The sequence below is a fragment of the Nerophis ophidion genome, linkage group LG05, assembly GCF_033978795.1.
Source record: "Nerophis ophidion isolate RoL-2023_Sa linkage group LG05, RoL_Noph_v1.0, whole genome shotgun sequence".
NCBI classification, from domain to species: Eukaryota; Metazoa; Chordata; class Actinopteri; order Syngnathiformes; family Syngnathidae; genus Nerophis; species Nerophis ophidion.
Window position 1 is genome coordinate 42,734,472 of NC_084615.1, and position 15,928 is coordinate 42,750,399.

General features: G+C 40.1%; 1 protein-coding gene across 5 annotated transcripts in view; it reads right to left on the reverse strand.

Annotated features, from left to right (window-relative positions):
- Positions 1-15,928, reverse strand: part of LOC133553138 (kelch-like protein 29) — a 600,020-nt gene that overhangs the window by 46,951 nt on the left and 537,141 nt on the right. For all 5 annotated transcript variants that reach the window (XM_061901009.1, XM_061901008.1, XM_061901007.1 and 2 more), the window contains one exon: positions 12,619-12,799. In XM_061901009.1, the coding sequence (XP_061756993.1) occupies positions 12,619-12,799 (181 nt within the window). The remainder of the gene's footprint in view (positions 1-12,618; positions 12,800-15,928) is intronic.

Sequence of the window (15,928 nt, forward strand, 5' to 3'; positions counted from 1 at the left end):
GGTTCAATTCGCAATATTCCAGACATAAAAATGCTTAAAAATACAAAAATAATGAGTGAAGGAAGACACGTTATTTATAGACTGTAACTCACCATATTATTCTCTCTACATGCCACACAAAACAATATGCAATAATTGACTTGAAAAAATATTTGGCGTTATGCAGACAGCTTTTGTTCAAAAGGGGAGCCGCACATTTTTTTTGAAAGACGTGACTGCAGATGGATTTTATTTTAATGTATTACAATCAGGGATGTCCGATATTAGCTTTATAACGTAATATTGGAAATTATCGGTATCAGTTTCAAAAAGTAAAATATATGACTTTTTAAAACGCTGCTGTGTGTACGGATGTAGGGAGAGGTACAGAGCGGCAATAAACCTTATAGGCACTGGCTTTGCGTGCCAGCTCAGTCACATAATAACAACGGCTTTACACGCGTATGTTAATGCAATTATACTTGGTCAACAGCCATACAGGTCACACGAAGGGTAGCCGTATAAACAACTTGACCACTGTTACAAATATGCGCCACACTGTGAACCCACACCAAACAAGAATGACAAACACAATTCGGGAGAACAGCCGCACTGTAACACAACATAAACACAACAGAACAAATACCCAGAACCCCTTGCAGTACTAACTCTTCCGGAACGCTACAATATACACCCCCGCTTCACCACACAGAAAGATCTTGAGGGGATCGAACCCAGGACCTTCGAATTCCGCTCATAAAATCGGATAACCATTCAAAAAGTGCCAACAATACTCCATTTACATTTCATTACTTAAATATCAACCAAGTATTAGTGATACTGTTATTATAAGCGCAAAACTATTTTTAGTGGCGCTGTTGTCACGACCATGTGTCCCTACGTTTACATCATTGAGTGGTCTGCTGCTTTCTAGCTTCCTTGCTCCCTGCGAGTTTATCGTAGATCATAAATCATGCATCTCACCTGGACATGAGACGTCTGAGCAGGTATTCCGACAAGTTGGTACACTTTGACAGCCATTTTGGACCGCAAACTGGCGAGGACGACACAAAAATACGCTTGTTCCTCTCACCCCTTTTCTTTGTGAGGATTATGAGTCATTCTTCATCTAAACGGAATATACGAACATCCAAGCAGTCGGCATCCGAATGACAGCAGACATTGTACAGTAAGTGATGTTTTATTATGTTTGTTGGCTCCCAGAATGTCTGCAGTGAGCAGAAATCAGGGATGTTGTTGGGGGGGGGGGGGGGGGGGGGGGAGCAAACATTGTGATGCATTTTTGAAATGAATGCGCCGCATATGCTTAGAATGACAAATGTCCCCAGCCCTAAAACATTGTGGTTTTGCACCAAGTTGAGTGTTTAGATGCAAAAGAGTGACAACTCTGCCAACACAACACTAGTCATCAGGGTGGGCTCCCCCTCGTTAGCATTGCTAGCATTGAAGTGTGCGATTCATAATTATTTACAACACAACCTGCAGTGGGAACACGAGCAATGATGTTTGTCGCTGATTCGTTAGCAGAACACCTCGGTTGAGCGGCTGCGATACGGGGTGTCGTGTTGCTAGCAGTCTTCATGAAATATTAACCTGCAATGGCGCTTGAAGGGCGCACAAACTTGAGCGTTGCACGCGATAAATAAAACAAAAGCACGTCGTGATTGACACATCATTAGACAGCCATGAATTATTCAAAATCTGCAATCATATTCGTTGGCAAAAAGGATCGACAAGCGAGGCTAAGGCGCCAGCTCAGGGCACCTGATTGCAAGTTAAAAGCCTCCCCAACTCCACTGCTGCCAACCGGGAAAAATAAAAAAAACGTGTCAAGTCATTAGCGAGCACGGGAACAGTCGGCTCCGGTCCTCAGGAGTGTTGATTTGTGCCGCGCTTCCCGAAAGAAAAGGCAGAATCCCCGGTAGCTTTGCAGCGCCTCTGATTGAAGGCATAATTGCGACGGTGGGCTCGCATTTCGCGGTGAGCAGCGTGAAACCCTTGGCGAGATGGATGGAGAGGCGCGGCGCCACGAAGGCAGCAAAGGACTGCAAATGAGGCGGCCGCCGTGCAGGCCTCTGTGTAAATAAGACGCGTTGTGTATACACACACACACGCACATACTTGAGGAAGAAAGAAACGTGCTTTGTGTGTATGTAGACAATGTGCGCATCAATCAGGCGATGAGCGCACCGAATCAATGATGGCGGCGGCGGCGTCCCTTAGCTGCCATCTGCATATCAAACCCGGCAGCCACTAACAAACGCTGACTAATATATATATACATATTTAATCTATTTTTGTGCGTGTACATACATATATATATATATATATATATATATATATATATATATATATATAAAAATATATATATATACACATATATATAAATATATATATATATATATATAAATATATATATATATATACACATATATATTAACATACATATATACACAAATATACATATATATACGGTGACGCGCGGTGAGGTTCATGGCTGGTGAGGCACTGACTTCATCACAGCCAGATTTACAAACATATGAACCCTATAGAGCAGTGGTACCGGGCCGTGGCCCGATTGATACCGGGCCGCAGAAGAATTTTTTTTATTAAATCAACATAAAAAACACAATATACACTTAAAATTAGTGCACCAACCACAAAAACCTCCCTTTTTCATGACAAAAACGTTCCATTTTCATGACAAAGAAGAAGAAAAAAAAAGAAAGAAAGAAAAAAAAAGGACACCCCCCCACCTTCCCCGGGCCGCGGGACAAACTATTAAGCGTTGACCGGTCCGCGGATCCAAAAAGGTTGAGGACCACTGTTATAGAGTATTTTATTCACCATTTGATTGGCAGCAGTTAACGGGTTATGTTTAAAAGCTCATACCAGCATTCTTCCCTGTTTGGCACTCAGCATCAAGGGTTGGAATTGGGGGTTAAATCACCAAAAATGAGTCCCGGCCGCTGCTGCTCACTGCTCCCCTCACCTCCCAGAGGGTGAACAAGGGGATGGGTCAAATGCAGAGGACAAATTTCACCACACCTAGTGTGTGTGTGACAATCATTGGTACTTTAACTTAATGTAGCAGGTACTTTAGCTAGTATAGTAGATGTTCTCAATATTTGGGCTAATCAGAAGTCTAGATTACGACTCGGAGAGAGTAGGACAGACACAATTAAATACTTTAAATGATACTGGTGTTATTTAAACATGTACAGTGCAACAACTAGTGGACCGACATTAATAGGAATGGCCATTCAAAACAAAAGAAAAAAACAGAAGGGAATCTCAACAAACAATGTTGGTATAGTTCAGGTAATTCATAAAAAGTAATATCAAAAGTTCTTCAAGTTTATAGGAGCCATATGAGACTGATCGCAGTCCACATGTACATTCGCAGTTTATACAGCCACACGGGTTGGCGTTGTGGATATGACAGTTTGTAGTGAAAGTTCAGTTTATGGGCAGGTTGTGTATGAGGTAGTTCAAAAGACCGCAGAGCAATAAAGTGCCATCCAAGACTTAGGGACCTGGCCTACGTAAACACAGGACCCACAGTTCAATCAATGTGCGCATACTATATGCCCTGCGGAAATTCAAGGAAATACGGTATGTATAAATAGATACATACAAAATACCATCTGTATATGAAACAGCCACTAACAAACACTGACTAATAATTTACTATACATCTATTTGATCTATTTGTGTTTGTGTACATACAGTGGGGCAAAAAAGTATTTAGTCAGCCACCGATTGTGCAAGTTCTCCCACTTAAAATGATGACAGAGGTCTGTAATTTTCATCATAGGTACACTTCAACTGTGAGAGACAGAATGTGAAAGAAAATCTAGGAAGTCACATTTTAGGAATTTTTAAGAATTTATTTGTAAATGATGGTGGAAAATAAGTATTTGGTCACTTCAAACAAGGAAGATCTCTGGCTCTCACAGACCTGTATTTTCTTCTTTAAGAAGCGCTTCTGTCCTCCACTCGTTACCTGTATTAATGGAACCTGTTTGAACTCGTTATCTGTATAAAAGACACCTGTCCACAGCCTCAAACAGTCAGACTCCAAACTCCACTATGGCCAAGACCAAAGAACTGTCGAAGGACATCAGGAAAATAATTGTAGACCTGCACCAGACTGGGAAGAGTGCATCTACAATAGGCAAGCAGCTTGGTGTGAAAAAATCAACTGTGGGAGCAATTATCAGAAAATGGAAGACATACAAGACCACTGATAATATCCCTCGATCAGGGGCTCTACGCAAGATGTCATCCTGTGGGGTCAAAATGATCATGAGAATGGTGAGCAAAAATCCCAGAACCACACGGGTGGACCTGGTGAATGACCTGCAGAGAGCTGGGACCAAAGTAACAAAGGTTACCATCAGTAACACACTACGCCGACAGGGAATCAAATCCTGCAGTGCCAGACGTGTCCCCCTGCTGAAGCCAGTGCATGTCCAGGTCCGTCTGAAGTTTGCCAGAGACCACATGGCTGATACAGCAAAGGTTTGGGAGAATGTCATGATGAAACCAAAATAGAACTTTTTGGTATAAACTCCACTTGTGTTTGGAGGAAGAAGAATACTGAGTTGCATCCCAAGAACACCACACCTACTGTGAAGCATTGGGGTGGAAACATCATGCTTTGGGGCTGTTTTTCTGCTAAGGGGACAGGACGATTGATCCGTGTTAAGAAAAGAATGAATGGGGCCATATATCATGAGATTTTGAGCCAAAACCTCCTTCCATCAGTGAGAGCTTTGAAGATGAAACGTGGCTGGGTCTTCCAGCATGGCAATGATCCCAAACACACCACCCGGGCAACGAAGGAGTGGCTCCGTACGAAGCATTTGAAAGTCCTAGAGTGGCCTAGCCAGTCTCCAGACCTCAGCCCCATAGAAAATCTGTGGAGGGAGTTGAAAGTCCGTGTTGCTCGGCGACAGACCCAAAATATCACTGCTCTCGAGAAGATCTGCATAGAAGAATGGGCCAAAATACAAGCTACTGTGTGTGCAAACCTGGTAAAGACCTATAGTAATTGTTTCACCTCTGTTATTGCCAACAAAGGTTATATTACAAAGTATTGAGTTGAATTTTTGTTATTGACCAAGTAATTATTTTCCACCATAATTTACAAATACATTTTTTAAAATTCCTACAATGTGAATTCCTGGATTTTTTTTTTCACATTCTGTCCCTCACAGTTGAAGTGTACCTATGATGAAAATTACAGACCTCTGTCATAATTTTAAGTGGGAGAACTTGCACAATCGGTGGCTGACTAAATACTTTTTTGCCGTTTTGTATATATATATATATATACATTAAACATACATACATACACACATACATAAATACATATACAGTACAGGCCAAAAATTTGGAAACACCTCATTTAATGTGTTTTCTTTATTTTAGTGACTATTTGCATCGTAGATTGTCAATGAAGGCATCAAATCTATTAATGAAACATGTGGAGTTATGTACTTAACAAAAAAAAAAGTGAAATAACAGAAAACATGTTTTGTATTCTAGTTTCTTCAAAATAGCCACCCTTTGCTCTGATTACTGCTTTGCACACTCTTGACATTCTCTCAATGAGCTTCAAGAGGTAGTCACCTGAAACAGTGTCATAGTTTTGATGCCTTCAGTGACAATCTACAATGTAAATAGTCATGATAATAAAGAAAATGCATTGCAATGAGAAGGTGTGTCCAAACTTTTGATCTGTACTGTATATGTCATTCTTTCCCAAACAGTCCGATAACCCACAAAAAAAAAGGATGTTTTTCTTGATATTCCAACAAATTTAAACAAGAGATTTAAAACATTGCCTCTACAGTTGATAGATATTCATATTGGCCACAGTTTGACTCCTGGAACAGATTATGTTCTACAGCATTCCTAGTAGTGTAAAGGGTGAAGGCTAAAACGTTCCTTTCGTAGAACCTCAAGAAGGTTCCAGTCTGCATCTCCTGGCCAGCAGCAGGACGTTGTGGGGATGTGAGTCGCGTTTATGAGCTCTATGAAATAAATAGCCGCTGATAATCTGTCAGGAATGCTGCCAAGCAGCCGGGCCCGCTGTAATTTACGACACCTGTTCCACGGAGCCCACGTCGCCAACCAGCTGTTCGCCACTTGCAAATCTTCCTTCCCTTCTCCGCCTTTCACGCTGCTCCTCCCTGCAAACACGAGCGCTACTTGGAGACGCTGAGATCGTCCGGCGTGATCAAGATCCTCGTTAGTGTCTAATGACTGATGCCGTTTCCGCCACCAGGAAGGGGAGACGAGTTAGGACTAGCGGCATTTGTCAACACTGCTAATGTAGTCGCAGGGAATCCAGTCGATATTTCACAAGACAGAAATGTAAACATACCAGGAAGTCACTTACTGCTACTCCCCACTCTGCAAAATAATGCTCTGGTGTAGTGTACTCATGCCAGGAAGCAGTCTGAATAATGATCTGTGGCGCATATTTGGCTATACATTCATTGCCGTCTGTTTGTTTGTTAGCAGCAAAAAAAATCATTAACAGACTCTCATGAATATTTTTAGGAGGTTGGAGGCAAGGAGAGAAACAATTACATGTTGGTGTAGATCTGGTAACTGTTTTTCTAAAACTAAATTCAAAAAGAACATTTTCACCAAAAATACATAATTGAGATACATTTCGAAGACAAACTCATGTCCATCCTGCAATAGTCACAACACTGCATGATATGCTGCGATAAAAACAAGGGCTGCACTTTTTTTTTCTGAGCTCAGGAGAACGGAAACAGAAGAAAACTGACGCTCGCATCTACACACCGAATTTGTCATGACAGCATGTTGCAATACCTCTAAAACTTAACAAGACATTTCCTAGAAAAAACAACGTTCATTTGAGCTCAAAAGATAGAAAACAAGAGACAAGCGACACTTTTCATGACAGTGCATGGTATGCTGAAATGCTTCTAAAATGAGTTCACCAGGAGACAAGCGACACCTAAAATATACAGATGAGATATCTCACAACAGTGAGATATCTCTGCTGCAATGCCTCTAAAACCGACGAGAGATTATTTCAGGAATCAAAGTTTATCTGAGCTCAGTAGATTAGAACATTGGTTCTCAAATGGGGGTACGCGTACCCCTGGGGGTAACTGAAGGTATGCCAAGGGGTATGTGAGATTTTTTTTAAATATTCTAAAAATAGCAACGATTAAAAAATCCTTTATAAATATATTTATTGAATAATACTTCAACAAAATATGAATGTAAGTTCATAAACTGTGAAAAGAAATGCAACAATGCATTATTCAGTGTTGACAGCTAGATTTTTTGTGGACATGTTCCATAAATATTGATGTTAAAGATTTCTTTTTTTGTGAAAAATGTTTAGAATTAAGTTCATGAATCCAGATGGATCTCTATGACAATCCCCAAAGAGGGCACTTTAAGTTGATGATTACTTCTATGTGTAGAAATCTTTATTTATAATTGTATCACTTGTTTATTGTTCAACAAGTTTTTAGTTATTTTTATATCTTTTTTTCCAAATAGTTCAAGAAAGACCACTACAAATAAGCAATATTTTGCACTGTTACACTATTTAATAAAACAGAAACTGATGACATAGTGCTCTATTTTACTTCTATATCTCTTTTTTTCCAACCAAAAATGCTTTGCTCTGATTAGGGGGTACTTGAGAGGAGACAGATGAGGTGGCTCGGGCATCTGGTCAGGATGCCACCCGAACGCCTCCCTAGGGAGGTGTTTAGGGCACGTCCAACTTGTAGGAGGCCACGGGGAAGACCTAGGACACGTTGGGAAGACTATGTCTCCCGGCTGGCCTGGGAATGCCTCGGGATCCCCCGTGAAGAGCTGGACGAAGTGGCTGGGGAGAGGGAAATCTGGGCTTCCCTGCTTAGGCTGCTGCCCCTGCGACCCGACCTCGGCTAAGCAGAAGAAGATGGATGGATTGATGAATTTAAAATAATTTCACAGGGGGGAACATCACTGAAAAAAGGTTGCGAACCACTGTATTAGGTAGAATAAAGAAACAAGCAATGCTTGCATCTAGAAATGAGAACAGGTTATGATAATTCATGGTGTGCTGCTATGCCTTTAAAATAAAACAAGATTTACCTGAGCTGGGGAGAAAGTTTTGGAGACGGTGATATTTGTCACAACAGTGCATGATATATTGTAGCGCCTCTGTAAAAACGTGGTAATCTTTGTTTATCGGAGCTTGCGCCCACACTTGAAACGGAAGACAATTGACATTTGCATTTAAATGTTAGATTTGTAAGGACAGTGCATGATATGCTGCAACGATTTACCGTACATACACACTTGAAACAAAGACAAATGACCTCTTATATCCGCACATCAAATTTGTCACGACAGTGCAAGATATACTGCAGCGCCTCTTAAATACAATTAAGTGGTGACCTTTATCGAAACCTGAATCAATACTTGAGACAAAGGACAAGTGACGCTCACATCTACACATTAGATTTGTCACAACAATGCATATTATGCTGCAGCGCAGCAAAAACTAAACAGTAACGTTAATGTTTTCGGTTGAAGAAATAAATGCGTCCACCATGGTCAATAGCGAGTCACATCCTGGCAGAAATGTTTCCTGGGTGAGAAAGATGTAATATAGTGCCTCGCCTTAAGGGGCAGTGTAAATAAACAAAGCCAGCAAAAACACCAAAGCTGTAGAAAAAGAAACAGCGCACAGGCACACACTTTATAACAGAAAAAAAAAGTGATGATGGCGGATGCACCTAAAAAAAGTAACTCTTTTGTTTGGACAGACGAAGTGAAATGACATCTGTGCTTCACACTTGATTACAAAACTGTGAAATATCAAGAGAGTGTTTACTGGGAGTCCTGAATATTCCTCATCCACTGAAACTTGCCTCAGTCTACAGCAGTGGTCGGGAACCTTTTTGGCGGGGACAACCATGAAAGCCAAACATTTTAAAATGTATTTCTGAGAGAGCCAAATAATATGTTCTAACACTGAATACAACTAAATGCGTACCTTTTTTAAGTAAGACCAACATTTTTAGAGTATAATAAGTCTCTTATTCTTTTTAAAGGGGAACATTATCACCAGACCTATGTAAGCGTCAATATATACCTTGATGTTGCAGAAAAAAGACCGATTTTCGAACTCTAAAAGGGTGAATTTGGCGATTTAAACGCCTTTCAATTGTTCGCTGTCGGAGCGATGACCTTTCACCCGTGACGTTACAATGGGAAGCAATACGCAATTTTCTCAAACACATTACACACACAAGTCAAATCAGCTCTGTTATTTTCCGTTTTTTCGACTGTTTTCCTTACCTTGGAGACATCATGCCTCGTCGGTGTGTTGTCAAAGGGTGTAACAACACGATCAGGGACGGATTCAAGTTGACTTACGTGGAGTGTGCATCGATTATCATGGCATGCTAATCGATGCTAACATGCTATTTAGGCTAGCTGTATGTTAATATTGCATCGTTATGCCTCATTTGTAGCTATATTTGCATCCAGCCTTTCCCTCCACCCACATTTAATGCCAAACAAACACATACCAATCGACAGATTCAAGTACACCAGTGGTCAAAAGATGCGAAAGTCCCTCGTTTGTTCTGCACATTTTACTGACGACAGCTATGGCACAGAGATGTGTGGATATCCTGCGACACTCAAAGCAGATGCATTTCCAACGATAAAGTCAACGAAATCACAAAGGTGAGTTTTGTTGATGTTATTGACTTATGTGCTAATCAGACATATTTGGTTACAGCATGATTGCCAGCTAATCGATGCTAACATGCTATTTAGGCTAGCTGTATGTACATTTGTAGCTATATTTGCATCCAGCCTTACCCTCCACCCACATTTAATGCCAACCAAACACCTACCAATCAACGGATTTAAGTTGCTCCAGTGGTCAAAAGATGCAATCGCTGGTTAGAAGGCGATCGCCGAATAGCTTCAATAGCTATTCGCTCAATAGCTTCAGTTTCTTCTTCAATTTCGTTTTCGCTATCTGCCTCCACACTCCAACCATCCGTTTCAATACATACGTAACTTATTGAATCCCTTTAGCCGCTGAAATCCGAGTCTGAATCCGAGCTAATGTCGCTATATCTTGCTGTTCTATCCGCCATGTTTGTTTGTATTGGCGTCACTATGTGATGTCACAGGAAAATGGACGGGTGGATTTACAGATAGCAAAAATCAGGCACTTTAAAGCCTTTTTTCGGGATATTCCATGATAGAAAAAATTTTGAAAAAAACTTCGAAAAATAAAATAAGCCACTGGGAACTGATTTTTATTGGTTTTAACCCTTCTGAAATTGTGATATGTTCCCCTTTAAAAACATTTTGATTCTGAAGCTAACCAATAATAAATAAAATACTTCTTAATTCGACTTCTTGAACTGGTGGGGTAGAAAACGGATGGATGGATTAAAATGCTTTAGAATGTTTTTAACACATACCATGAATTGATTTACACGGACGCCTACTTAAACAAATTGAAAAAAAATTTCGGAATATGTACTGTACTGTGCTATTCACTAATAAAACTTTCAATCAATCAATCAATCAAAACTGTGATTACCAGCGGAATTATTCATTACTTATCGTGTTAAGCAATGTCAGCTAAGGTTTATCTGAGAACCAGATGCAGTCATCAAAACAGCCACATCTGGCTCGCGAGGATTAGGTTCCCTACCCCTGGTGTACAGCTTCTCTCTAATGCTTATAGTCACTCCAGCGACTTTTTGCATCTCGGAGTCTTACAGTGGACTACAAAAGCAGAAATGTGCTTCTGCTAGGTTTAATCATACTTTAATCTTGAAGAGCTAACTGCTCCGAGCTAACTTGCTATGCTACATCAGAGCTAGTTTAGCTAGGATGATAATGTAACTTTCCATGTCTTTTTTTTTTCTTTCCATGTCTTAAGTTATGATGCATAATCTTTGTGTTAATGTGTTGTTCATATATATTTTTCTACATTTCCCACAATGTTTTGCTGGTGGCCATATTGGTAGGCTTCATTTTTTAATCATGCTCATTGTTGCTGATCATTCATGCAGTCATACTTATAACGCTGGCGACATTTGTGATTGTCAGCTGAGATAAAAACAACTTTTATCGTAGTCCTAATTGTATTTCTGGACAGAGGGAAGCAGCTGAACAGAAGAATGAACGGCAAAGGCTAGCATGGATTGCTGCAATAAACCGATCATATGTGATGTGCTATGGACAACTCTGTGTTTATTTGGATCATTTAATTTCAGGTATTTAGGATCATTTTGTAAGTATAAATGAATGTAAAATAAATTACAGCCTCACTTTGCATTAACTTGGTGTGCTTGTTCGAATAACTTTGATTTGGATACTGTACTCCCTTTTCTCCTCCGGACTGGTGCCTCCACATAAAACAAAAGTGTAGCGACGTGAGAACATTATTCTCCCAACTTACAGTGACAGTGTGCTGAGATGACCTTAGATTGGTTATCCAACATTATTCAGAGAGTCAAACTTGTATCGGATCATTTCCGAGAATGCATTATTCTAGCCTTAACGACACAACGTCCGCTGGGTTTTTACAGATAAACATAAACGTCAAGAAACCATCCACAAACAAACCGGTCATAGCTTTATAAACTATAATTTTAAAAGTCCAGGCTCTCAGTGAACAAAGCTTACTCCTACTGCTGGCGATGCATTGTGGGATGCATCAGCATCAAAAACCGACATCAGTGTGTAAAAGATATCACCACATGGGCTCAGGAACACTTCAGAAAACCACTGTCAGTAACTACAGTTTGTCGCTACATCTGTAAGTGCAAGTTAAAACTCCACTTTGCAAAGCGAAAGCGATTTATCAACAACACCCAGAAATGCAGCTGGCTTCGTTGGGCCTGAGCTCATCTAAGATGGACTGATGCAAAGTGGAAAAGTGGTCTGTGGTCTGACGAGTCCACATTTCAAATTGTTTTTTTGGGACTGTGGATGTCGTGTCCTCAGGAACAAAAAGGAAAAGAACCATTCGGATTGTTCTAGGCGCAAATTTCAAAAGCCAGCATATGTGATGGTATGGGGGTGTATTAGTGCCCAAGGCATGGGTAACGTACACATCTGTGAAGACACCATTAATCCTGAAAGGTTCATACAGGTTTTGGAGTAACCTTTTTTGCAATGTTTTACTGCCATGAAATTCTAAGTAAATGATTATTTGCAAAAGAAAATGTAAGTTTCTCAATTCGAACATTAAATATCTTGTCTTTGCAGTCTATTCAATTGAATATAAGTTGAAAAAGATTTGCAAATCATTGCATTGTTTTTATTCATGAATTACACAACGTGCCAACTTCACTGGTTTTGGGTTTTGTACATATAAAATTTGTCATGACAGTGCATGGCATACCTCAATGACACTAAAATTACAAAAATGAAATTTTCTCGGGAAAAAAGTGTTAACCTTAGTTAATCTGGGTTCAGAAGACAAGAGCCACGTGTGTGCATCCATAGTCACAACACGTGTCTGGGATCTGAACTCGGCTGGGTGTTACTCTATTAGTTAAGGGTCAGGGACCAGCCTACCTCTCCACGTGGTCCAGATTCCCTGAAATGCCCAGGCCTCCAATGGCGTAGAGCTTTCCGTCGTAGACCAGACTGTTGTGTCTGCAGCGAGCCACCGTCATCCGGGACACCAGATTCCAGTTGTCCAGCAGCGACATGTAGCACCACACGTCCGCCAGCATCACCCCGGACTCCGTTCCACCTGCAAGTAGCCCAAAGATAAATAGTTTAAAAACAACAGTTTCCACAACACGCTGCTGCGAGGTTGAGCGAGGTTAGCAGCAGGAGCTCAATGATTGGCTACCCGGAACATCTCTGATTTCCCCAGCCGACTTGTCCCGACTCCTGGCGTACACGAGCGCGCTTGTTCCCGTGGCCAAACACACATTTACATTTATATGGAAAGAGAGCAGGAGAAAAGGAGGAAACAGTCAAAGACAAATCTCAGGACCTTTCCAGCGAGCGGCGTCAAGGTGAGAGCGCGACGCCCGTACAAAGTGGGCACAAATGGACCGTGGAGGGAGAAAATCCCGTGGTCGTGAGCGACTGGAGAGGAAAAAGAGCTTCACAGCGAGGGAGAACGGTCATCCTTTTCCACGCTCTTTAAATATTTGACAAAAGTCGACAAAGACGCTTTGTTTGACTTTGGCGAGTTACTGCACCGCTGCTGCTAAACCCGGAAAGTAGCTTGGTTCTACCATAATGCTCAAATGGTAAGCACCCTACTGTACAAAAAGACTATCTTCATTAGCTTCCTCCAATATTTGTTACTTCATTAGCAAGATTATGCAAAAACTACTGAATGTTGGTCAAATGAAAGTGCATGACCTAAAAGAGAGGCCTTGACTTGTCTTTGAGTGCAGATCTGGACAAAAGTGCACATGGTCAGTTTTCTTTTTGCTTTTACTGTATGAGTGTGGCCTTGGAAGAGGTCTGTGCTCAAATGCCAGGTAATCATGCTTTAATCAACATGTATAATAAACATCTTCGATAGCCAATAAGCAGGGGCGTCACCAGGCCTATTTTAGCGGGGCTCAAGCCCCCCTAAAATATTCTTAAGCCCCACTAAATAATTTGGCGTTGTATTTTATTTTATTTTTATTTATTTTCTTTTTTTTACAAATACATGCCGAAATATTCATTTTAAAGTGGCCCGAATAACAGTTTAAAATAAATAATCATATAACCTGTCATTATTCATTCAGTTTCCCCTCACTTCATAGCGTAAGGAGCGCTACTGCCTACTGGCGCTGACGAGACGAGACGCGCGGCCGCCATCTTGGAGTGGTGATCCACTCCACTCAGTGCAATTCTTTTGGCAGGAGCAGTGAACCGTCAGCGCATTTTATCTCACTGAATACCACTGATTTTCACGCGCTTTTTTGTCATACGTGTAACTATGATAAAGGACTTCCCTCGAGAAGTTTTTTTTCTCTTATTCTTGATATTTTCACAAGAGAAAGAATGTGCCTTAAGGACAACGCCAGTACGGGGGTACCTCAACTTCAGAGTGTTTTGATATCAGAGCTGTACCTCACCGAATTGTAAAACAAAACAAAAATTCAATTACGAGCATGCCCACCATTAGTTGGCGTAGTGAATAACACAGTGAACCCTGCAAGATTGTATTATTTGCTAGCGCTAGCTTATAGCTAGAGATGAACATAACTTAGTTTTCCAACCATGGGAAGGAAGAAAGTGAGTGTGAAGGACAGTGCTGTGAAGAAGTGGATGATATTTATTAAGTTAAAGAAAGAAAAACATGAGTGTGCAGCTAACTAATTTTGTCAAGCAGTTGGAGCGTAGCACTACTGAAGCAGAATGAGTCGCTAACGCCAGCTAAGGATGTTAAAATAATATCTAAACAGTGGACGTTTATCCATGAAAATATGGAGCAGCTGCTGTCAGTGTGTTTGATTGCGAAGCAAATGGAAGGAGATAGCATAGAAGTCGACTCTCCAAGGTAGTTGTATGGATCCCAAAACACTGCCAGTAAGATTTGGCCTCAAAAAAACAAAACATTTTAATGGGTATTTTTTTGTACCATTATTTTCAAAGCCAATATTAATGTTTTTCTACATTGTTATTGTTACTGTCAGGTCTTTATTTTCAACTTTTCCTTTTTCACATTTGCGTCTCTTTTTTACGATTTCAAACTAACGATAGCTGTTTGACATGGGGGGCAGGTGCCTGTGGGCTGTGCTTACAACACGTATACCCAGAAGCAGTTTTTATTGGACTTTGACTTGCAGGTAAAACACCGTAGAAGAAGACGGGAGGACCCAGCGCGTTTAAATCAAGTTTAAAAACGTTTCAAAATAAGTAATTATGAAATTATTAAGCAAATGTTCGAAATCTATCTTGTGTTGCAGTCGGCAGATTTATCTCCTCCTCACAAAACAATATTAAACATAATATACAGTATACTTTTATTACTATTTACAAATTTGCAATAGGATGTTGTTAGGATAACATATGTTGTTTAACACTAGCATAACCATGCTTTGATTCAATGTTATTTTTAACTTGAGGGGGCATGATTCATTTTACAAAACAAGTAAACAATTATTCGTATTTATTCGTTATGGTACAGTGTGTGGAGGATTTATTACATATTTGCTTTATTAGTTTTTTAAATAAAATGTAATATGGCAGTGAACTTTCAGCTTTGCTCACTTGATGATGATGTATAGGACATTTTTAGCGCCAGAAATACGCTGGAGACAATCCAGATGATGTTCCAGAAAGACAGAATTCTTCTTTGTCTTTCTTGTTAAAATAAATACAGCAAAATCACAAACTACTACTCGGATAATAGTTTTACAGATGTTTCAATGTAATTGTGAATAGAAATGTCTTCTCTAAAAGCCCAGCCTATTTAAAATAATATATATATTTTAAATAATCCCTTCGCTTTACAATATAGAGTTGATTTTTTAAAATTCTGTTGTAAATGGTTGTACTTTCAAATGTACGTGTAAATATTATTCGCAATGTCATTTAAGATAGCTGAATGTGTTCCCCTATTTTGTATCATTTGTAGAGATGTCTGATAATGGTTTTTTTGCCGATATCCGATATTGTCCAACTCTTAAATACCGATAACGATATCAACCGATACAGATATATACAGTCGTGGAATTAACACATCATTATGCCTAATTTTGCGGTGATTCCCCGCTGAATGCATTAAACAATGTAACAAGGTTTTCCAAACTAAATCAACTCAAGTTATGGAAAAAAATGCCAACATGGCACTGCCATATCTATTATTGAAGTCACAAAGTGCATTTAAAAAAAAAAATATTCCTCAAAACAGCAGTTTGGAATT